The 23091-nt window shown below is 37.1% G+C and overlaps 2 protein-coding genes across 2 annotated transcripts in view; both read right to left on the bottom strand.

Moving 5' to 3' along the window:
• Positions 1-23091, bottom strand: part of LOC130885468 (aldo-keto reductase family 1 member C13-like) — a 288678-nt gene that overhangs the window by 62883 nt on the left and 202704 nt on the right. The window lies entirely within an intron of this gene.
• Positions 708-22338, bottom strand: LOC130885470 (aldo-keto reductase family 1 member C13-like). The gene is made up of 10 exons (XM_057786968.1): positions 22315-22338; positions 15525-15652; positions 12522-12689; positions 11986-12102; positions 10682-10759; positions 10055-10177; positions 9256-9365; positions 8437-8602; positions 3441-3523; positions 708-990 (listed from the first exon to the last, which is right to left on the bottom strand). The coding sequence occupies exons 2-10, from the start codon at positions 15606-15608 to the stop codon at positions 948-950; spliced, it is 972 nt and encodes a 323-aa protein (XP_057642951.1). The 5' UTR covers positions 15609-15652; positions 22315-22338; the 3' UTR covers positions 708-947.

Below are 23091 nucleotides of genomic sequence, written 5' to 3'. Positions count from 1 at the left end.
GTGTTAACATCTTTACACACTACATTTTCAGGCATTCATAGATCACATTAATCAATGCATCACAATTTTGATAAGTATTTCTAAATGTATTAAAATTAAAGTTGGGTTCTATTTTTATTTTTAAAATATAGTTCTAAACTCTCTGTCATGTCAATGAATTAAATTTGTGAAAACTTCCTTTAGCTTTCCAGGTGTGATTATATTTTTTTAAAAAAAGAAAGGAAGGGAGAAAATAAAAAGAAAAAAGTTCTGAAAAAAGCAAACTTTTCACTATTTTTAGGAAAACCTACGATAAACTGAAGTCTCCCATCCTAATTTTAAAGGTCCTACTAGGCTGGTTCTCATGTCCCCTCTTTAGCCTAACCTATTTCAGAAATGCTTCACCCTCCAGTTCCAAGACTCTAATGCTAAGCAACTAGACAGAGCCTGGGAATTGTTGGTCAAACTTCCTATGTGTGTCTCATCTTCCAGACTGACAAGCACAGAATGTGTGCAGGGTTTTCTTGTTGATGCGGGGCTAGAGGACCTTTGACTTATAGACAACTGCTAAGAGTCATTCTCTGGTCTGGAACAACCACCTAACCCAGTCTGAAATGTTTATAAAATGGAAATCATCATGTCAAACACCATCCACAGACTTCCAACAAAACCAGTATTATGCCATAATGATTCATTAAAAAAAAAACAATGTATCTTTTGAGAAGAAAATGTTATATTTATTTTGAGGCATCATGAAAATTAAATCCCTTTTATTCAACTTAAATGAAATTTTGTTCAAATTAAATCCGTTTTTATTCAGCAGAAGCTGGAGCTTCAGTTGAATGTGAGAGTTGGTAAGAAGCAGTTTAGGTTGACCGGAAATGAGGCATCCTCCAAACAGCATCTGGGTCACATCACCAACATCACTGCACACAGTGACTTCTGGTAGTCATGACTAGGTCCCCAAGTTAATATTCTTCAGAATATGGATATTCAGGGTGGCCCATCAAACTGAAATAGGAAATAAAAGCAAACATGCACTGTTTGATTCATTTTTACAATGTAAACTGTGACATTTAAGAAGTCACTATCAAGGAGAAAGTTGTTTTATTCCCTGATTAGTTGCATAAGGTGATATTCCTTTTGTTATTGTTGTTGAGATCCATTTCTTTATTGCACAGAACAAAAATTTTATTTTTAGTTGCATGTTATTTGAAAGATATCCAAATCTTTATGCTCTCTCAAAAACAAACAAGCAAACAAACAAAAACCCTTATAAGTAAATAATTACAATTTTGGCAATGATACTCAAATCTAAGTGTCCAAGTATATTTTCTTCTCTTTCTTTATTTATTGGTTCTGATGCTTAATTTTTATTCATAATTTTAGTATTTTTAAATTTTCTTTTTTCTTAATTTTAATTAACATTACATTTAATTTTACATACCAACCCCGGTTGTTCTTCCAATCCCTCCCTTTGTCCTGTCTCTCCACCTACCCTCATTGCCATTTCCCATCCACTCCTCCGGGGGGGTGGGTGGTTAAGACCTTTCTTTGGGAGTCAACAAAGCCTGGCATAGCAATGTGAGGCAGGACCAAGCCCCTCCCCCAAATCCTCATATCAAGGCTGAGCAAAGTATCCCACCATAGAGAATGGACTCCAAAAGGCAAGTTCATGCATCTTGGATAGATCCTGGAGTGAATGCCAGCCCCCTCCCATGTCAATATTTCTCAGAAAATGGTTATTCAGTGTGGTCAGCAAAACTAAAATAGGAAATAAAAACAAACACACACTGTTTGATCAATTTCTACAATGTAAATTGTGATATCTAGGAAGAGACCATCAAGGTGAAAGTCAATCATTTTGTTCCCTGATGAGTTGTAAAAGATGATATTCTTGCAGTCATTTACAAGCATGTATAAGAAATTTTTTAAAAATACAATTTATAAATTATTTTTCAATTATGTCCCTTAACCTAGAACAGAATATGCAAAGACCTATGTTAATTAATATTCATCTCCCTTAGCTTCATCTATGAATCAATCAATGAAGAGCTAAAATCCTTCCTAACATTAGCCTCCTGACAAAGGAGGAAGATATAAGTCATCTTTATGTTCAAGGTAACTGTACACAATGGTCAACATGAAAATATCTTAATATGCATTAAAATATCATTTATGTCTACTATTTTCACTTCCATTTAATTATTAGTAATTCATTAATTATTCACTCACTGTCAATCAATTAAAAAGCAATGTATTAGGTTCAGTTAGAGAATTAATAAAATGGTCTCCCATTCAAGCAGCTAACTATATAATTTGTAGACTTCTCTATTTAAATAACATTTCTAAATATGCATTGATAAAAATAATTAATTATTAAGGTGTGACAAGTATTACCCATTATTTTCAACAATGATTCTCTCACTGAGTTGTATATTTTCATTGACTTTATTCTGCCGTATACTAACAAAAATCTTAATAATGCTAATATATATACCAATTTACATGGCATTGTAGATTTTTCTAAACCTCCTTAAAACCTTATCATATTTATTAATATTGAGAAATAAAATGACAACAAGAGAAGATATAGATAAATGATAGATAGATAGATAGATAGATAGATAGATAGATAGATAGATAGATAGATAGATAGATAGATAGAGATAGATAGATGATAGATAGATAGATGATAGATAGATAGATAGATAGATAGATAGATAGATAGATGATAGATAGATAGATAGATAGATAGATAGATAGATAGATAGATGATAGATAGATAAATAAATAGAAGATAGATAGATAGATAGATAGATAGATAGATAGATAGATAGATAGATGATAGATAAATAGATAGAAGATAGATAGATAGATAGATAGATAGATAGATAGATAGATGAAGGTGCACCTATAAGTACCTATGCAGTCTTTGTAATTTACAATCTATCAATAGATGATAGCTAGATAGATGATAGATAGATAGATGATAGATAGGTAGATAGATAGATAGATAAATACATGATAGCTAGATAGATGATAGATAGATAGATAGATAGATAGATAGATAGATAGATAGATAGATGATAGATAGATAGATAGAAGAAGGTGCACCTATAAGTACCTATGCAGTCTTTGTAATTTACAACCTATCAAATTTTCTAACTATAGAGCAGGAAAGAAAACTAAAGATCGTTAACTAGTTATTAATTCTCCCATGCAGTAGTGCTTTTCTCTAAAGGTTTTTATCTTACTTAATTCAAAACCTTCTCCATGTTTTAAAATGACGAATTCACATTTTCAAAAATGCAGAAATGAATGTTGTATTAACAATATTCATGGGAAACTTGATACAGAAAACTAGGATATCTGGTGTCTGAATCATCATGGATGTAAGAGGGAGGCAGAGACTTGGACATGAAATAAACTGAGGTGAGGTGCTTATTAACATTACTTACAACTCAGGTACAAGATATCGAAAATTTTTGTTCAGGCCATCTAGGGTTTTCATATCCTCAGGAGACAGATGAAATTCAAAAACCTTCAGGAAAATACAAGGGTTTTAGCATTTGAATGAATCAGAGTTTATACCTCAAAAGCAATGTGATTAGTATATGTGCACCTAAAAATGGTGAACATTGTTTACTAAAGTATTCATGGTAAATAAATACCAAGTAATAATGAAAGAAAACTGTTTTGAGATATATTAAATTTGTACAATGCTATAGACAAAAGGAAATTTCATAGTCATTTTGAGAAAAATAAACAAAAAGAAACAAACAATCAAACAAAAACAATACATTTAACATCACATTAAAGACCACAGCAGCATGTAAGTAGTTTCCAAGAAATCTGGAGAAAAATTTTAAAATACATCAAACAAACAGCAATTTGCATGGAGAGTTACATTTTATAATCCATCAATGAATCATTAAAATGTAAACAATTGCACTTTCAACATAATGTATGTAAAGGTTTGTCCAAATTCTAAAATTTGAGACACTTTAATTTCAAAATGATTTTTGCTAAATGTGTGAACAAATGCATCTACATAAAGCCTGAGAGAGTTTGGGATGTCAGTCTAGACAGAAAAGGGTAGAATTTATCACAGCTTATTGATAGCAGCATTTTCTCAGGTGGGCTCTGCTTGCTAGTGGCAAACACTCTCATTTAAGAAAGGCTTCCTGACTTAGCCTTAGCTGTAAAACCTTGCAGTTCTTTTAAGAGGTCCTACCACAAAATATTTAAATGGTATTGATGACAAGCTGACTGCATGCTTTTTCATTTTCAGTCATAGCAGGAAAAAAAGCCATGCCATTTTAAAATGCTGGCTTTGTGGGCAATCCTGCCAGCACAAACTCTGACTCTTTCATCCAGGAGGTCTGGCTACAGAGCATTTGAGTGTGATTTGTTAGCAGACTGCTGCAGATTGCTTGATGCCAGGGATCTTTAAGTGCCATGGAGTTTGGGCAATAAACATGGCACTGGCAGGTACCTCTGCCATGAGCCGGAAATCTCAGAAAGCTAAGAACTGTGGCTAGATAAAACCATGACTTTAACCTTAGTCATATCACTTAGCAAATTAAATACTCATGTAGTTAGAAAAAGAGAGATATACAGTAAAGAGAGAGTCAAAGATAAAGAAAACCTCTAAATGGTTTACAGTATATTAAAAATATATGCAGACTAAAGGTTAAAGTCATTAAATTAAAAAAAGAGAGTAGTTGGGTGTGGTGGCACACACCTTTAGTCCCAACACTTGGGAGGCAGAGGTAGACTGACCTCTATGTTCAAGGTGTGGTAGCACATGACCTTAATCCCAGTACTTGAGAGGCAGGGGCAAGTGGATCTCTGTGAGTTCACGGACACCCTGGTCTACAGACGGAGTTCCAGGACAGCCAAAGATACATAGAGAACCTGTCTCTAAAAGTCAAAAATTAAAAGTAAAAATAAAAGAAATAAAGATTAAAATAAAGCCATGTAAAGATGAAGAATACACAGAGAGTCTGTATACTGTATGTTATTAAGTTCTCTTTGAATTGTTTGAATGCTGAGGAAGGAGCAACCTGCTAAAAGGTATTTGTTTACAAATGCTGCTAAATTGCACAGACAATAAGGGCAACATTGAATAAATGGGACCTCCTGAAACTGAGAAGCTTCGGTAAAGCAAAGGACACTGTCACTAAGACAAAAAGGCAACCCACTGACTGGGAGAAGATCTTCACCAACCCCGCAACTGACAAAGGTCTGATCTCCAAAATATATAAAGAACTCAAGAAACTAGACGGTAAAATGCTAATCAACCCAATTATGAAATGGAGCACTGAGGTGAACAGAGAATTCTCAACAGAAGAAGTTCAAATGGCCAAAAGACACTTAAGGTCTTGCTCAACTTCCTTAGTGATCAGGGAAATGCAAATCAAGACAACTTTAAGATACCATCTTACACCTGTCAGAATGGCTAAAATCAAAAACACCAATGATAGCCTTTGCTGGAGAGGTTGTGGGGTAAGGGGTACACTCATCCAATGCGGTGGGAATACAAACTTGTGCATCCACTTTGGAAAGCAGTGTGGCAGTTTCTCAAGAAATTCGGGATCAACCTACCTCTGGACCCAGCAATACCACTCTTGGGAATATACCCAAGAGATGCCCTATGATACAACAAAAGTATATGCTCAACTATGTTCATAGCAGCATTGTTTGTAATAGCCAGAACCTGGAAACAACCTAGATGCCCTTCAATAGAAGAATGGATGAAGAAAGTATGGAATATATACATATTAGAGTACTCCTCAGCAGTAAAAAACAATGACTTCTTGAATTTTGCATGCAAATGGATGGAAATAGAAAACACTATCCTGAGTGAGGTAAACCAGACCCAAAAAAAGGAACATGGGATGTACTCACTCATAATTGGTTTCTAGCCATAAAAAAAAAGAACATTGAGCCTATAATTCGTGATCCTAGAGAAGCTAAATAAGAAGGTAAACCCGAAGAAAAACATATAGTCATCCTCCTGGATATTAACCTTCATCAGGCGATGAAAGGAGATAGAGACAGAGACCCATATTGGAGCACCGGACTGAAATCTCAAGGTCCAAATCTGGAGCAGAAGGAGAGAGAGCATGAGCAAGGAACTCAGGACTGCGAGGGGTGCACCCACACACTGAGACAATGGGGATGTTCTATCAGGAACTCACCAAGGCCAGATGGACTGGGTCTGAAAAAGCATGGGATAAAACTGAACTTGCTGAACATAGCGAACAATGAGGATGATGAGAAGTCAAGAACAGTGGCACTGGATTTTGATCCTACTGCACATACTGGCTTTGTGGGAGCCTAGGCAGTTTGGATGCTCACCTTACTAGACCTGGAAGGAAGTGGGAGGTCCTTGGACCTCCCACAGGGCAGGGAACCCTGACTGCTCTTTGGGCTGATGAGGGAGGGGGACTTGATTGGGGGAGGGGAAGGGAAATGGGAGGTGGTAGCAGGGAGGAGGCAGAAATCTTTAATAAATAAATAAATAAATAAATGAAAAAGAAAAAAATGCTGCTAAATTAATCCAAGATAGGTATTTTGAAATACCTTGACTTCAAAATGGAAGTCAAAAGATAAGTTAATTTGGAGAAGAGGTTTTGCTTTTGTTTCCACAGAAAATGAGAGGCTATGGATTTATTCTGAGTTAAGAAAAATAAGGTTTGATCAAGGGGGACCACCCGAGAAATCTCCAGTAGAAAGAGATAGCCCAGATGTGTGAGTTCTACATCCAGAAGAGATTTAAGACTGCTGCTTGAGATGAACAAACCTCACAGGCAACTCCAGTCAGAACATGATCCTAATTCTAAATTTTCTTTAGGTCGCCATAAGATTATCAGCGCCCCCCAAACAGCAGAAAGTAGCATGGAAAACTATGCCGACATTCTTAAAAAATGGACTATAGATATTTTCCTTTGTTTAGATAGTTGGTTAAAAGTTGTTATAGCTACTGGTTAGGAGAAAACTAAATAAAGGATATTAGATTCAGAGTTCTTGTTTTGTTTTTCTCTTTGAAAGAGGGCTAAGTGCTGTGGAACAATGATCTTATCCAGTCAATTATATTTTAAATAAATGCTGATTGGCCAATAGCCAGGCAGGAAGTATAGGTGGGACAACCAGATAGGAAGTAGAGGCAAGTCAATGAGAACAGGAGAATTCTGGAAAGAGAAAAGCTTTGTCTGTATTCCTGACCCAGACACAGAGCAAGCAACAAGTACCTCCTCACCAAAAAAGGTATCAAGCCACGTGGCTAACATAGACAAGAATAATGGGCTAATATAAGTTATAAGAATTAATAAGAAGCCTAAACTAATGGGCCAATCAGTTTATAGTTAATGTAGACCTCTGTGTGATTTCTTCAGGACTTAATGATTGTGGGAACCGGGCAGGACAGAAACTAAGACAACATTAAATGTAGACGTAAAACATACAAAATTTGTCAGTTTTATGAAACCTATATGGAACTGAAGAAAAGCTCAATCAGTCTACTGAGCTTAAGAGGCCTCATTGCCCTGAAAAATGCACAATTGTTCTTTAAATATATGTGAAACAACCTAGCATAGACAGATTATTTTCACTGAGTTCAGGCTAAAGTAAAGCAAACGTTTAAATTGAAGAACACTAAGGTAAATAAATGTTATTCAAAATAAATTTCTAATTAAGAATTGTTTCTTAGTAATTATTTTTTCTCTTTTTTGATTTTGTTTGTTTGTTTGGTTTTTGAGACAGGGTTTCTCTGTAGCTTTGGAGCCTGTCCTGGAACTAGCTCTTATAGACCAGACTGGCCTCAAACTCACAGAAATCCAACTGCTTCTGCCTCCTGAGTGCTGGGATTAAAGGGTTGTGCCACCACCACCCAGAATTCTTTCATAATCATTAAAATTTTATAGTATAATAGAGTATATTTGAAATTTTGAAAATAAAAAATATTGGTAAGGAGAAATGTAAACTTACAATTAATCAGTATGAGTGCATGTATTAGAATATCTGAGCATGCAATGAAATAAAATTAAAACCATAGAAGTGTCTAGAATCAAAATTACTCAGTCCAGATCCCTTATTTCAGAATATAAAGAAGAGGTCCATAAAATTGTTTTGACTAATGGTCAGGAGAAAAACTAAACAAAGGATATTAGATTCAGAGTTCTTGTATGCAATACTTGGCTGACAAGGCAAAGCAAAATCTAAATCTTCTCCAACACTAACTCTATCAAGTCATGTTGTTGTTTATGTCAAAGACAAAAGATTTCTCATGCACCTGAAAGTTCATATGTACACAAAATGCTAGAAATATAGGTTTCATCTCAAAAAAGTTCACAAAGATTTAAAGGAAGAAAGCATGCAAAGATACTACATAACAACCCAAAAGCATACGAAAGATTTTAAGTAACAACCATATGGAACAGAGCTCATCACCTGCAAATTCTCTTTCATCTCATTTTCTTTGAAACTCTGGGCAAGGGGTACAACCCCACGCTGAAGCAGGTATCGAAGAGCAATCAGGGCAGGGCTTCGATTGTTCTTTTTGGCCACATCACAAAGAACTGGATCATGCAAGAGAACTGGAGAATTCTGATCCACCCTAGTAGGAAAGGAGAAATAAGTTCAAGAGGTCAAGGATTTGGGTTGGTTGTGGTGCTGCAAAACAAAATAGAGAGTGCATTCTAGACTAGTCATGATGGGTGTGTATATATATATATATATATATATATATATATATATACACATATATACATATATACATATATACTGGATAAAGTCTGGGATCACCAGAAAGATCAACCTCTAAAATGATTGGGAGAGATTATCTTATTATGAAAATTGATATAGGAAAACCTATTTTAATTATGGGTGCGAGCAAGCAAGAGATCATGAACTGTATAAATAAAAAAAAATGATCAGATCCTTAGTTTCCATTTGTCATTATATGCTTCTTGATTACAATGTGAAGGGACCACCTGCTTCCAGCTCCTGACACCCTGTCTTGCCTGCTGTTAGGTTCTGTACCCTAGAATTGGGAACCATAGTTAACCCTTTCTCCCTGAAGTTTCTCTTGTCAGAGCATTATATTAGAGCAATCAGAAGACAAAAAAGACTCCGGGAACACACAGAAGTCCCTGAGCCACCAGCTTCTGCTTCACATGGGTCTTCTAAAGACAGCTTTCTCTACTTGAAAACTGAGTAGTGTGATGGTAATAGACAGTCGTGCTTCAGGTATACTCTTTATCTTATTACCATTCTTTGTATCGTTGGGTTCCCAGAGCACCATAAGCAACCAGAACAATGTCTTTTGATTTGCAGTAATCCAACAGCTTACTCTGGTTTAAATAAAGATGACATTCAACCTGTGAAAGGATATGATAGAGATCAGATTATATCAAATATTCATATTAAGACAAATAAAATTGTTTAAAGTCAATAAATTAGACTAAGAAAATTATATTCAATATCACGTTTGAATTTAAAAGATTAAAGTATTGCAATTTTTCTTGAAAGACATAATAACTAATTTTGTAAGATCCTGTTAATAACTTTTGTCAGGAGAAGTTTTATGTCAAAAAATAGCTAGTGGTCAGCCAGGCAGTTCAGTGGGTAAAAATGTCAGCTGCTAAACTTATTAAAATCAAGAGTAAGGATAATAGCAAGACAGAGAGAAGCATCTAAGCTCCACATAATTCCTGTCCACAGAGTGATTTTTTTAGCTCAATTTTCCAGCGAAGTATCCTATGGCTACTCAATACCCTCAGCTAAAGGGGAGATAATTTCCTCTGCCCTCAGCTTCTGCCTGCCAGACTAGCTTTAAATCTATACATTCTCCAGAAGCAGGCTTCTATACAGTCTGCCCCCATTCTTATCAATATTTAAGAGTACAAGATAACGTTTAGAATCTCCCATGTCTTTTTAACCAGTGGTACTGCTCTCAGAATCTTCTTTTCCACAGTATGAAAATCACTTGGGCAGAGGACCAATGACCAGTGTCAGTAGTACAGGGTGGGGAAAAGCATGAGAGATGGGGAGGAATGAGAACCCTTACCTGATTGCAGACAGGCTTGTACTTAAGTCCTGGCTTATTCAGGATTCTCTCTAACTGCTTGTGGTTAAAGTTGGACACCCCAATAGACTTGACCAATCCTGCATCCTTACACTTCTCCAATGCCTGGTGATGAGAAAGGGGTTAGAAAGTGTCATACTTGCAATTCACTATATCAGTATAAAGAGAAGTTGAAGTAGTTACAAAGAAAACTGTCATAAGCTGGACATATAGTTCAGTATTAGAATACTTACCTGTGCGTAAATGGCCCTAAATTTGATAATAGACAGTAAAAAATATGGAGAGGAATGAATTGCCCAAATGATCATAGGACTTAAATATGAAGAAGTCAATATAATGATGATAATGGTTAATATGGTGTCTGCTAAGGATGAGTTTCTATGACACCACTAGTAAATTAAGGAGGCTACTACATAAGGTGGCAAAATAACAAATTTTCCTATTATCCTGAGTACTTCTTCACTTTCCCTTCCTTACATTTTAGTAATGCATTCCTCCCCTTTCATTCCAGCAAATATGTATGCATATAAATCAATTTCTATACCTATGGGAAAATGCTATGATTCTCCCTCCCTCTGCTTGATTTATTGTCTTTTTGAAAATACTCACCTCCCACGTGGCACAGAAATCCACTGTGTCCAATAGCGTTTTCCCTTTTTCATCTACTGGAAAATCAATATCCCCTGGCTAGAAGAGAAATGTTTGTTGAAGAAATCTCACAAAACACTTGTCTCACTTTTTAAGAATATCCTGGAGGAGGCTGACAGATATCTTAGTGATTAAGCACTGGCTTCTTTTTCAGAGGACCTGGGTTCAATTGCCAGCACCTACATGGTTGGTCAGAACAATTTGTAAGCAAGCTCATGGGGCCTAGTGCCATCTTGGGGTCTCCAAAGATAGCACTGCACAGACATACAAATAAAACATGCAAACACATTAAACAAATAATGTTTTCAAAAAATAAGGACTATCTTGGAAATAAGACAATAGGCAAACATAGAGGAAGTGAAACATTATTTTTTACACTGCATTTACAAGTGATAGATATGAGGAGTTGCAAAACGTTTCTTTAGGAGACCTGTTTTGCTGTACTCTCTTATGTTATCTATAGGAATAATTAAAATTTTTCTTTCTTATAATTTTCTTCTTATTTTTAAAAGTATACTATACTTAAATCATTTCCGTTCTTCCCTTTCCTCAGTCTAACACCTCCTATGTATGCTTCTGCTATCTCTCAAATTGATGGCCTCTCTTTCTTTATTTTTTATTTCATACAAACACAGACACACACCACAATTCTTGCATCTAAATAATATTTTTAAACAACAAACTGAGCTCTCCTAGTTGACTTGCATTCTTTTGTCTACTCATTCTTTTGTTAAAACAAAAATGTTTCATATTCACTGGGAAACACAGTCATTGCATGCACTTGACCACCAGCAAGAATTTATATCAATCCTGCCCAAAGATAAATAATAGGTATGAATGCCTGTAGGCCCAGGGCAGGCATGTGAGCCAAGGATGGCCAATCAGGACTGTGTGCAAGATTTATTGTGATAAGAAAAGATGCAGAGAAGCCACAATATGCCAAGACCTTGAAGCTGAAACTCTCTTTGGACACCTTTGCCAGTAAAAAAAAAAAATAAGGACAAGACCCAAGCAAATATCTAGTGACACAAATAAATGTAAAAAATGTGTAAAGGCATGTTTTCTGGAAGTTACCTCTAATCTGTGATTCTGGCCATTTCTTGGATACCTCATTTCATAATCCAGTAAGCACCTTGTGGAACCTACTCAAATGTTTATTATCATAAATTTACATGAAATTATAATAAAAACTAGCCTCAACCATCCATAAAAATGATATCCACTCCCCCACGAAAAAATATGTACATTTGACAAAGATCACCAACCTTCATTGGCACTGGGTAGTGCATAATGTAAAGGTCAACATAGTCCAGCTGAAGCTTCTTCAGTGATTTTTCCAAACTAGGCTGCACCAGCTCTGGCCGAAAGCAAGTACACCAGAGCTACAGAAGGTGAAGAATGGAAGTTGTGATCAGTTAATAAATTGCCCAAACATGCAACTTATTTATCCTAGTACTGAACTATTTTTGTACTTGAAGGAAAGTTGTAATCATTCATTTTTAAAACAGGATTTACGTTACTCATACATAACAATGTAAACTCATTGTTTACAAAAACAATGTTTTTGTTATTGTTAGCTCATTTATTGAACAATGAAGTTACTCAAGAAATAAAACACATACTACTAATAACGTCTAAGAACTAAATTAATTTCAGAAAGATTATAATCTACCATTACTTTCTCTCACCCATTTATACAACTGACACCTTTAACCAGCTTCTGATCAAGTAATATAAATTTAACTTCTTTATATATATAAAATTCAATAATTTGCCCTCTTGCATGCTATAAAAACTCTACCTTTGTAGTTATGAACATGTCTTCTCTCTTTACAACACCAGCTTTAATATTGCTTTGAATGGCCTGTCCTATCTCCTCTTCTACTTGATATGCATAAGCAGTATCAATATGGCGGAACCCAACACCTATAGCTAGGTTGGCAGCCTCCAGTGACTTGCTCTTTTGAACCTAGAGGAACAAAAAAAAAAAGAGGTATTTAGAGATGCATGTTCTGAGTGAGCTTAGATGGGACTTTGCTAGACAAGAAAGAATTTTTTCTTTAAGGTCATCCTCAGACCAGAAGGCAAGAGCCTAGTCCCCTGTTCTTTGAATTCCTACATTTTATTCTATAAGATGAATGAATACTGAAGAAATATGATAAATAACACAGAAAAATAAACATCTCCACAGGTTCCATGTTTGTCAGTTTTTTGTTCCACACTTGATGCAAGGAGCCACAGTCCATTTTCTTGGAGTTTCATTCCTAACTAAGAGTAAGAATTCCATATCCAAGAACCTCTTTATACCCACACAATCCTGGCACTGGTGAATGCCAAGCTCACACGGGGTTCAAATATTTGCTTGAAAGTCACACTCCATTCATGTAGTGAGGTTACTAAGCAAAATGAGCACAAGAAAGTCTACTTGGGACAAAGTACAATTACATAGACACTCCTCTTTGACTCCAACTAAGATACTGCCTGAAAAGGATGAGAAAGCAAAGATCTCAGATAATAAGCAAGGCTAAGTTAATAATAGGAAGTTGAACAGAGAATAGTATCCTATGTTTGTCTTTCTGCATATCCATTATCTTTATCTGACATACCTAAATACTGTCAGGAAAAAGAAAATCTCCTCTATGAATATGTTCTCATTAAAAATAAATTGCCTACATCATGTTGGATAGTATTCACTTGGGGAGTCAGCCCTTCCCTCCAAATATATTTGCTTGAAAAAGATCTGACTGGCCAAGCATTGGTGGCGCAAGCCTTTAATCCCAGCACTCGGGAGGCAGAGGCAGGAGGATCTCTGTGAGTTCGAGGCTAGCTTGGTCTACAAGAGCTAGTTCCAGGACAGACTCCAAAAGCTGCAGAGAAACCCTGTCTGGAAAAACAAACACACAAAAAGATTTTACTGGAAACAAATCTAAAATCGCTGCCTCGACTGTGAGATTTGGATGAAGAGAAGACAGTTCTTTTATTACAGAACGTAAGGTGTGGACTGAGAAGATGTCTCAATCAATAAAGTGTTTACTAACAACTCTCAGAATCCTAGTTCAGGCCCCAGCCCTCATGTAAAAGCAAAGTATGGCATAGGGGCACACATGTGTAATCCAGTTCAGCGTAATCCCAGCATGTCACTGGGTTGCCTCCAAGATGAATCACTGAGTTCTAGACTTAGTGGGACACACTACCTCACAAAAATAAAGAGGAGTTGAGGAAGACTTTGACCTCAGGCATACACAAATACACAAACACATATAGTCGTACAAATATACAAAGGAATAAAAAAGGAATTCAGACTGCTGCTTTTGATTATTTTAGTCATTTCTACAGTTGTCTTTCCATAATAAAACACAATGACTGAAATTCTGGATTGTACTACCTTCTCTGAATCCCAGCTCTGACTTAGCTAAGAATAAGAATCACTCTGTGAGTTACCAACACTGATGGTTTAACAGGACCCTTGAGACCTGTTGCTGTTTTTCTTTCTGTCACTTTGCAAAAGTAACTAATCCTGTATATATCTCCAGATTTATTTTTGTAAATATGCATAAATCTAATAGGGAGGAAATGTATGAATTTGAAGTTAAGGTAAATGGTCTATTGTCCCAGAATTTAAAAGATTCCGGAAATTTACAAACAAGAAATTCCCTTTAGGTTAAGAAACAGTATACCTTGATAGTTTCAGTTCTGGGGACCACGATTCTGTAAACCCAACATGCACTAATGAAGACCAAGAATTTACACTTATTGTTACTAGGTCTGCCTTCCCCCAATCATAGGGATATATTGTAAATTCCAGTACATTTCCTATAGTTCAGAATTTGTACATGGGGGACATTACTTGGCTCTAGTGCAGCATTCACTGCGTGGTGCAGAAGGCTACTCCAAAACAAAGTGAGATAGTGCTCAAATAGTTGTTTCATACATTACTACAGGGAGACACCCCGAGTTATCACAATGATTTCTATGGATCATGCCTTCTTGAGAGGAACTATCATGCTGTGGGTTATAGACATAAACAGAGAGTTCGCCCTCACTGCAACTAAGAGCACTGATAGGAAGTATGGTGACTTTCTTCTCTTCTTTCCAGTTGAGAAACACAGACATAGGAAGAACATAGTGCCCAGAATTGTTAGGTCATGGATTTGTCCCTTTAAGCCTCAGCCTACAGGCAGAAGCTTCATTTCAAGTTCACTCTTAGAGCTGACAGGCCCCAAACAAGAACATTAAATTCACAGACAGGTCTGGACCAGAAGAACAAATCTAAGGGAAAATAAATAAATAAATAAATAAATAATAATAATAATAAAAAAACAGCCACATTGTGCTAAGACCAGAGAGCCTAGTCTCCAGCAAGAAAAACCAGGGAACATAAACAAGCATTCTCCCTACCCCTGAATTCCCTGACTAAATTATAGTAAAGGTCCCAATGCCTCTGAGGCATGTACCCTGTAGCCCCATCATACACAACACTAACACCCACCATCAGAAAAAAAATGTTCTGAGAGTTAGGCCTTCCCTTTGTTCTCCATTAAGCCTTCCTCCCTGCTGGATCACAAGCAGAAGTGCAAGCATGCATAAGACCCTATTCTGACAGAATTCTGACTCAGCCTATCAGGAAAACAGATTAGTCTCCTACCCTCAGCCACCAATTGCAGCCACTGCTCCAACTTCCATTTAACAGGAATAATAAACAGGTTGGGACTCAATCAAGCCCTGATGTAGGCCAAGCCTCACTATCTGCCTTCTTGTACGTGGAATAGCTAGCCTAGAAATACTGATAACCATGCATTCTTACCTCTTGGGGTTTATAGGTGCCAAAACCCAGGGCTGGAATGAAGTGGCCATCATTTAGTTTGACAAACTGCTGTTTGGAACTCATGGCTTGTCACTCCTCTGCCTAAGCACGTCCTGAATCTTCTGGTGCTGCTGCCCCAAAGTGGAAGTTGAGAAACATCATAAATCACCTTCCTGTCTCATGACTAACAAGTGGCACTCCCATCATGGTGGTTAGCCATTCCTACATCCTGGCTAATCTTTAACCATTTCTACTCCCTAGCAAGTGATTAACTAGTACTATTGTCTGAGCAATGGTTAAGCAATACTGCTGTATGCCTACTGTTTATGTCCTGCAATTGACTATCTAATGGTCAGGCAGCAGAAAGGAGGAGGCAGTTGTAGCATGATTTCTAGTTGATCTTAACAATAAAAACCTGGAGTCAGAATTTAGGGGATGAAATCTGAATTATCAAAGAAGGACAGTATCCAGCCACTAGTCCTACCTCCATGAAATCCTGAGACCAAATGGGGTACCCTATCTCTGCAAGTCCTAAGACTGAATACTGATCCTATGAAACTTCAGTCTGAAACCTCAGCCAGGGTTATTCTTTCCACCCAGCCTTATCACTTCCAATGCTGAGATTAATAGTGTGAGCCACCACTACTTGCCTCTTTTCTTTTTAGACAGGATCAATCTCATGTATCCAGGTTAGCCTTAAACTCACAGAGGTCCATCTGCCTCTAGCTCCCACGTGCTGGGATAAATGTATGTGCCCCTACTGACTGACTCTCTCACAGGGGAATGTTAAATACCCCCACTCTGTGCCAAAATATTGTACGTCAACCACTGGAAATGATATGCAAGCTCAATCAATAGTTTGCCATTATGTGGATGATATTTTACTAGCAGATTCAAATGTAGATACCCTAGAGACTTAAAGAAAAATTTGCATTATTGGGGATTACAAATTGTCCTGAAAAAATATAAGGAGGAGATTCTATTGGTTACTAAGGATATAAAATGGTTGTACAAAAATTATACCCCAAAATGTGCAAATTAGGAAAGATCAGCTGCAGATTCTTAATGACTTTCAAAGACTGGGAGACATTGACTATATACAAACCACTATTGGAGTAACAAATCCAGAAATAAGTAATTTGTTCCAAACATTGAAAAGTGACAAGGACTTAAATAATCTCAGAGAAAAATGAGCTGAAATAAGAGAGAATTGGCTTTGTTGGGAAAGAAATTACAGGATATACACGTGGATCATTTGGATCCAGAGTTTGATTGCATTCTGGTTATTTGACTTTCTATGATTTCTCCAACAGGGATTTTAGAAGAGGGAAGATAACATCTTAGAATGGATATTTGTACCATGTAAGCAGTGTAAAAAATTATAAACTTACTTGGAAATGTTCTGAGTTGCAGGAATAGACACATCAGAAATTGTTGTATTTTTTTTCTTATGATGAAATTGACTCATTGTGGTCAGAAAACAAACATTGGCAAAAAGCTTGAAGATCTTTGGGGAAAGATTAACATCAAAGATCCCAAAGACAAGAGAGGTCAATTTAAAAAAGAAATAACTGGATTTTCCCTCACATTGTATGGGAAACACCAATATCTGTAGCCCCTACATTCTATCCTGATGCTAGTAAGTCAGGAAAGGCAGGTTACAAATCAAGAAATTTAAGTAAGTTGGCTCAAAGTCCTTATGGTTCTGTCCAAAAGTCAAAATTATATGCTATTCTCATGGTATTATTAGATTTTCCAGAACTTCTTTCAAAAGTTATTGAATCTCAATAAGCAGAAAGAGGGTTTTTGCATACTGAAAGTATTGGATTTATACTAGATGATACAGAATTGACTTTATTGTTTATTCAGTACAAGTAATAATCAGGAATAGGAATAATAATGTATTCAGGAGTACATAAGGATAGTGGTGCTGGGTAAAATAGACATGTGCCCCATGAAAAAGATTATTAACAATTTTAAGTAGATGACACCAGCTAACAAAACATACTAAGTTTTGGATTCTTTGAATCATAGGCTACAATAAAAACACAACAATTTGGTAAAAGTTAGGACTGCAATTATGCAAAAGCATTTATTTATTTATTTGGAGCTAAATTTAAAATGTTTGAAATCTTAAATTTCCTATAAGTTTTTTTAAAGAGCTCCAATGACCATTAAAAAGTTTTCATTTTGCCTGGTACACAAGTACAACCTACTTATATAATGGTTCCATTTAATCAGAGTAATAAAAATGGACATTTAAATATTTCAACTCAAATAGAAATTTAAATAATTGTTAGCTATATTAAGTTATTAATATTTTAAGATAAAATTTAAAACATCTATTATAATACAGCATAAATGTTATAAACTTGGTGTTTTGCCTTAAACTTTGGTAAAAATAGATCAAGTTCTACGAATGCAACTTGCTTTAAAGGGAAAGAATAGGAAAAATTCTGTAAATAACCTTTTGAAGATAACAAACATAACATCTATAAATTTATTCCTATGGACTTTCTTCTTTTAAGCCTTCTGTGGCACAACTATGTTAAACATCTATGTTAGTAAGATTTATATAACAACAGACATATACTTATGCTATTATTTCTGTTCAAATCATCAATTTATCTTCTTTAGTTTTTTATCTTGATATAAATAAGTTAAGACCAAATAAAATTTGATGTTTTAGGTCAAAGTATTCTGATATAATTCTTCAAATAAAACATAAATCTCTTTAGATTTCCATTTGTATCTACAATTGAAATGAAGCTATCTTGGTAGTTTCCTAGATACTTATATTTTTATAAACTCATATTTACTTGCCATGCTAATTACAGATGTCATGTATAGATGTCAGTTCCATCTATTCTTTAAAAAGGATAGCATATCTAGGATATGAATGTCTAATTCTGAGACTCCCTGTCTAAAGCAGAAACTCAGAAGACACCTACATGTAACACGGGAGTAGGGAGAGTCTGACAATACAGAATATGCTCTCTTCCCAAGAAAGAGAAATTGGAAGGACAGTGACAGTAACACGGGAAGTGACAGGGTAACAGGACACCTAAGAACCATGGGCAGACTAAAGTATGGTACCCACAGGAAGTCAGAGGTTACCTTATTCACTGCTGTACCCACCCACCAGGCAAATTCCTAGTGAGAGAAAAGACACAGAAGCCATAACTTAGGATCACTGTCAGATAAAAGAGCCCACAACTCCTGAAAGCCTTGAATCCAGTTGTGAATTCTGGAAAGACCGTGACTTCTCTGATGTGATCATTTTGGTCAGCAACCATCATGATAGTGAATCTGTTATTTAATACTGATCCATCCTGGGGTGCCTAATAACAGTAAACAATCTCAATTCGGCGAACCTGGATCCTGGGTGAGATGGGGAAAGGAGATCACAAAGAAAAGGCAAAACAGGTGTCAGCAACTGAAACTTCAAGTGGAAGATTTGGCTCAGACACTGAAGGCCATAGAAATCAACCTCATTTTCAGTAGCTAGCAGCTAACCGCATCACCTTATCTATGTGTGTTATGCACCCAAGCCTTATATCACCAGGTGGCCGGGTCTGCAACCTCCTATGTCAGTTGAGGTACGCTATTAATGGGACTGAGAACTACGAAGCACCAGCAAAGTATTTGACTTCTTCACCTCATCCCTCTGGCAGCGTGTCTACGGATGAGTGTGCGTTGAAAATAGACAGTAGTCTCCAGATAGAGATGTTGGTGCAGTGTTCACTTCCCTCACCCCCATTGCAAATGGCAGAAACATTCTTGAAGTGGACAAGCTAGGGAATCCAGAGAATGGGAATCTGCCAGGCCCCATGTTGCAATACTAAGTGTAGCCAATAGAGGCCGCTCCTGGTCCACAAAGAAAAGAAGTGGACAAGCACTGGTGGGCATGTTGCTCTTAAATGGCTGAACAACAAAGTCTAACCAGTAGGAAAAGTGTCAGGGGCATGGGAGTTATAGCAGGTGACGATTAGTATTGATGGAGGTTAATCCTGTCTAGAAAACATCTACAAGAACATTGACACTGAAAATCAGTGCTCACTTTGGCAAAAGCAGCTTGGTATCTCCACAATACCTGCATGTGTACTCTCATGTAATGTGTATATGAAATCTCATGGTTGCATCTTAATCTTATGGGCACATATATCTGTGAGTGGTCAGGTAGATGACTTTTCATTTATCTATAGAGTTTTGATATGCATAATACATACTGCAACATGCTTCATAACTGGACCTATTTGTCCCACAAGGACTGTGGACACTGAAAAACATGCCTTGTCCTTTTGCTTATTGGATGACTTTCCTCCAATCTGTGGTGCATCCGGTGAGAAAATTTAGTCACACAACCAAAAACCTTGATTCCCACAGTCAAATCTCTGCTTCATTCCCTGAGATAAAGCTTGGAGGTTAATGCTTTTACAATTATCTCTATTTGGCAGGACATTTAGTTCGGAATGGAGTCTTTCAAATAGATCAAATTTTGGAACTTCAAAGATAAAAGGATGTCCAAACTCGTTTGAGATTGAGTGCCCTAAATTCTCCCACAGCCAACTTGGTAGGTAAAGTGTTGACCTCAGTTGACCCCCAGCTCTAACCCTAAAAATGGCTGTTAATACCCTACACTTATCCCTAGTTTAATTAAAGCACACCTAGAAATGTAGTTTCATGCACCAACTCCCCTGTTCCCTCTTTGAATTTAAAGGTTCCTAAACCAGCTTTTCAGTCTCCTGGGTGTTGCCTAGATTTTCTTTTAGCCTCGCCTCTTCAGAACCTTAAAGATACTGACAGTGTCACTCAGGACATCCCTTATCTGCTTTTGGACCCTGAGAAACGCAGGCTCTGCTACTTACAATTCCAGAGAATTACCTTTGTTTGTGTATGTGTGTATATATATATATATATATATCGAAAACCTTGCAGCAAAAGAAAGGAGAATAAAGAACATAATTTGAACAACACGTGTGTAAACTTGCTTCATTCTTGTTAGATTATCCTTTAACTGCACACATATGGACAAAGGAAACTTTCCCCTTTTGTCGTTTTCATCGGCAAAGTAGATCAAGCAGGACAGTGATGTAATTAACATAAAAGGCTTAAACATAAGGGATCTCATTGCATTTGTCACCCCTGAAGAGCATGTCAATAACTGTAGCAAGGATTCTGGATTTAGACTCACATTAGAGATCAATTCTTCGCACCCCAGTTCTTAGGAGAGCCAGGCAGTAATGCAAATGAAAACAGATTGCCTCCTTTTGAGAATGTTTTTGTTAAACTTGTCCCACTTCTTTAGTATGCAGTCGGAGGGGGGGGGCATTTGACGAGATGGAGGTGAATCTGATTCCCCAACAGAAGGAATATGAATCAGAAAGCTAAGAAGCATTTCAGATGGGGTGTTCCTCATTTTACCTATGCATCCTCTACTCTCCAGAGGGCAGTCATGCCTTTCTTTAGGTATCACCAGGGAATTCTCATCTAGTGATTAAACAGTAACCAATCTCTGGGTCATCCTTTCCAGATGCCAACCATTCTCAAATGTCCCCTTTATGCTTGGGCTGTCCCCTAGACATGAACCAGCCTAGTTTTACCCTAAGCTCTATCTATATTCAAGAGGTTTCTCCCAGATATTTGTGGCCCCTTTTCAATTAAGCCTGGTGTTTGAGTTTGCTGATTTCCTGAAAACACAGCTGGTGCCAGTCAGCAAACAACAGAGTCAAACACAGTCCCTGCTTTGTTTAGGGGTAAGGACTTCATATAGGCTTTTTGAAGAATGCACACAAGCTGGGAGTATGACTCAGTGGCATAGTACATGCCTCTTATGTAAGGGCCCTGAGCTCATTTAAAATGCAAAATGCATCTGTCTGTGAGGTGGCTTGGACTGTAAGGGCACTTTCTGTGCAAGTTTGAAGACTGAGATTGACCCCCAGAACTTACGTAAAGGTGGGAGCAATAAACCAATTTGCAGAACTATATTCATAGCTTTCAATGAATGCCATGGCATATGTACCCCCACAAACATTATGTACATGCAAACACGCACATAATATAACAACAGTAGTAATAATAATTTTTAAAAATATTTTTAATGACAACCAAAAAATCCAAGCAATAGGAATAAAGATTCCCATAAAAGGGATGATGGTGGTTTAGGGTCACTCCCTGTCAGCAGTTTTCATGTTTTCCAAGGCTATTCTGGGGTGTCATAAGAAAAGAAGGCAGCTTGGTTAAAAACACATTCTGCTCTGCAGCCCTCAGAAAAAGGATCATCTAAACTCATCCTTAAAGTCTTGCACCTTCCCCAGACAGCAAAGTGCCACTTCAGAATAATCACCGCAGGGGACCCCAATGTCTTTCCAGGACATATTAGAGCAAGCAAAAGGGTTTTACTGTGGGAAACAGCTGAAGACAAGGTTTTTGACCATTCCAAGTTTTCAATAATGGTCACAGAAGCAACAAACCAGACACAGCTGCCCTTTCAGCTCTTTTGGGTCAAAGAAAAGAATGAAACCAACAGGCAGGGTGGAGGTGGCGATTAAACCAGGGATACAAGCAGTGACAGAGAAGAGGGGGAGGAGAGAGAAGAGCCATTTAAGCTATATGATTCTTAGAGCAGAAAAAGCAACAAGAGGAAAAAAATTCAGTACCCTTAGAAGATAGGAAGGATGTGAGACAATACAGTTGCCAAGCAGAAGCCGAGTCCTGGGCAAGGGTGTTGGAAGGAGGAGAATGCCTCTCTGTTCCCTTTAAGTAAAGAAAGTGGACCTGTATTGCGCACCAGATGTCCTGCAGCAGGTCTCCGGTTCTCCCTGGTCTCAATTCTAGCTTCAGTCTTGTTTATTCTGCACTCCAAAATAAAGAACACACAGCCCAGAGAGCAGCCAAGAGTTTCATTTTAGAGGCCAAGGAAGTAAGAACTCTATTCAGAATAAGAGCAGGCTGAGCCCAGCAGCAGAGCCTGGTAACTGGTAGGCAGGGACTTTTATTTGTCCTCTTCTTATAACACTTGCCCTCCCTCCTCCAGGGTGGGTCCTTCTAGGAAAGAGGCCTGCTTATCTCAGGACCCCAATTTCCTAGGGTTTCCACCTAAGATATGGAAGGTTCAAAAATATGTGTAGAATTTTAATTAACCATAAAATATAAAAGTTTACTGTGTATGCTTCCCTGAAAATGCCAACTTAAGATGACGCAGCTTCCACCACCTATTGTAATTTATGTTCTGTTTGTGGGTGCAGGCATGGGCCAGTCCTTCCCAGACCTAACCTCATGCCTGAGCTTATGTGTGTTTAATTTTCAAAGCTTTCTACTATGATGAAGCTTCTACTTGATCACACAGCACAGGAAACAATGAGCTATTATTACAGGCTCAAAAAAACTGGGATATTCTACAAAGATACTTTTGTCCTTCCTGGGCTTTCAGACTATTGAAACAGCAGACCTCAAGAAATTAGATTACTCATAGGAATGTTGAACTTGGAGAAAAAAACGGCTGTGGTTACAGGACAGCCAGAAGACAAAATGGTCCCCAGGAGAAAGATTTTTGATGTAATAAAAC

The sequence above is a fragment of the Chionomys nivalis genome, chromosome 13, assembly GCF_950005125.1.
Source record: "Chionomys nivalis chromosome 13, mChiNiv1.1, whole genome shotgun sequence".
Lineage (NCBI taxonomy): Eukaryota > Metazoa > Chordata > Mammalia > Rodentia > Cricetidae > Chionomys > Chionomys nivalis.
The sequence above is the reverse complement of the archived record's forward strand: the minus strand, read 5'-3'. Positions and strand labels throughout refer to the sequence as shown.

Excerpts from the sequence above, each read along its gene's own strand:
- LOC130885470 (XM_057786968.1), bottom strand. The coding sequence starts at position 15,608 with ATGAGTTCCAAACAGCAGTTTGTCAAACTAAATGATGGCCACTTCATT. Across the intron at positions 12,690-15,524 it reads GCACCTATAAACCCCAAGAG|GTTCAAAAGAGCAAGTCACT; the intron begins GTAAGAATGCAT and ends TTGTTCCTCTAG. Across the intron at positions 991-3,440 it reads CGATATCTTGTACCTGAGTT|TTTGATGGGCCACCCTGAAT; the intron begins GTAAGTAATGTT and ends TTCCTATTTCAG.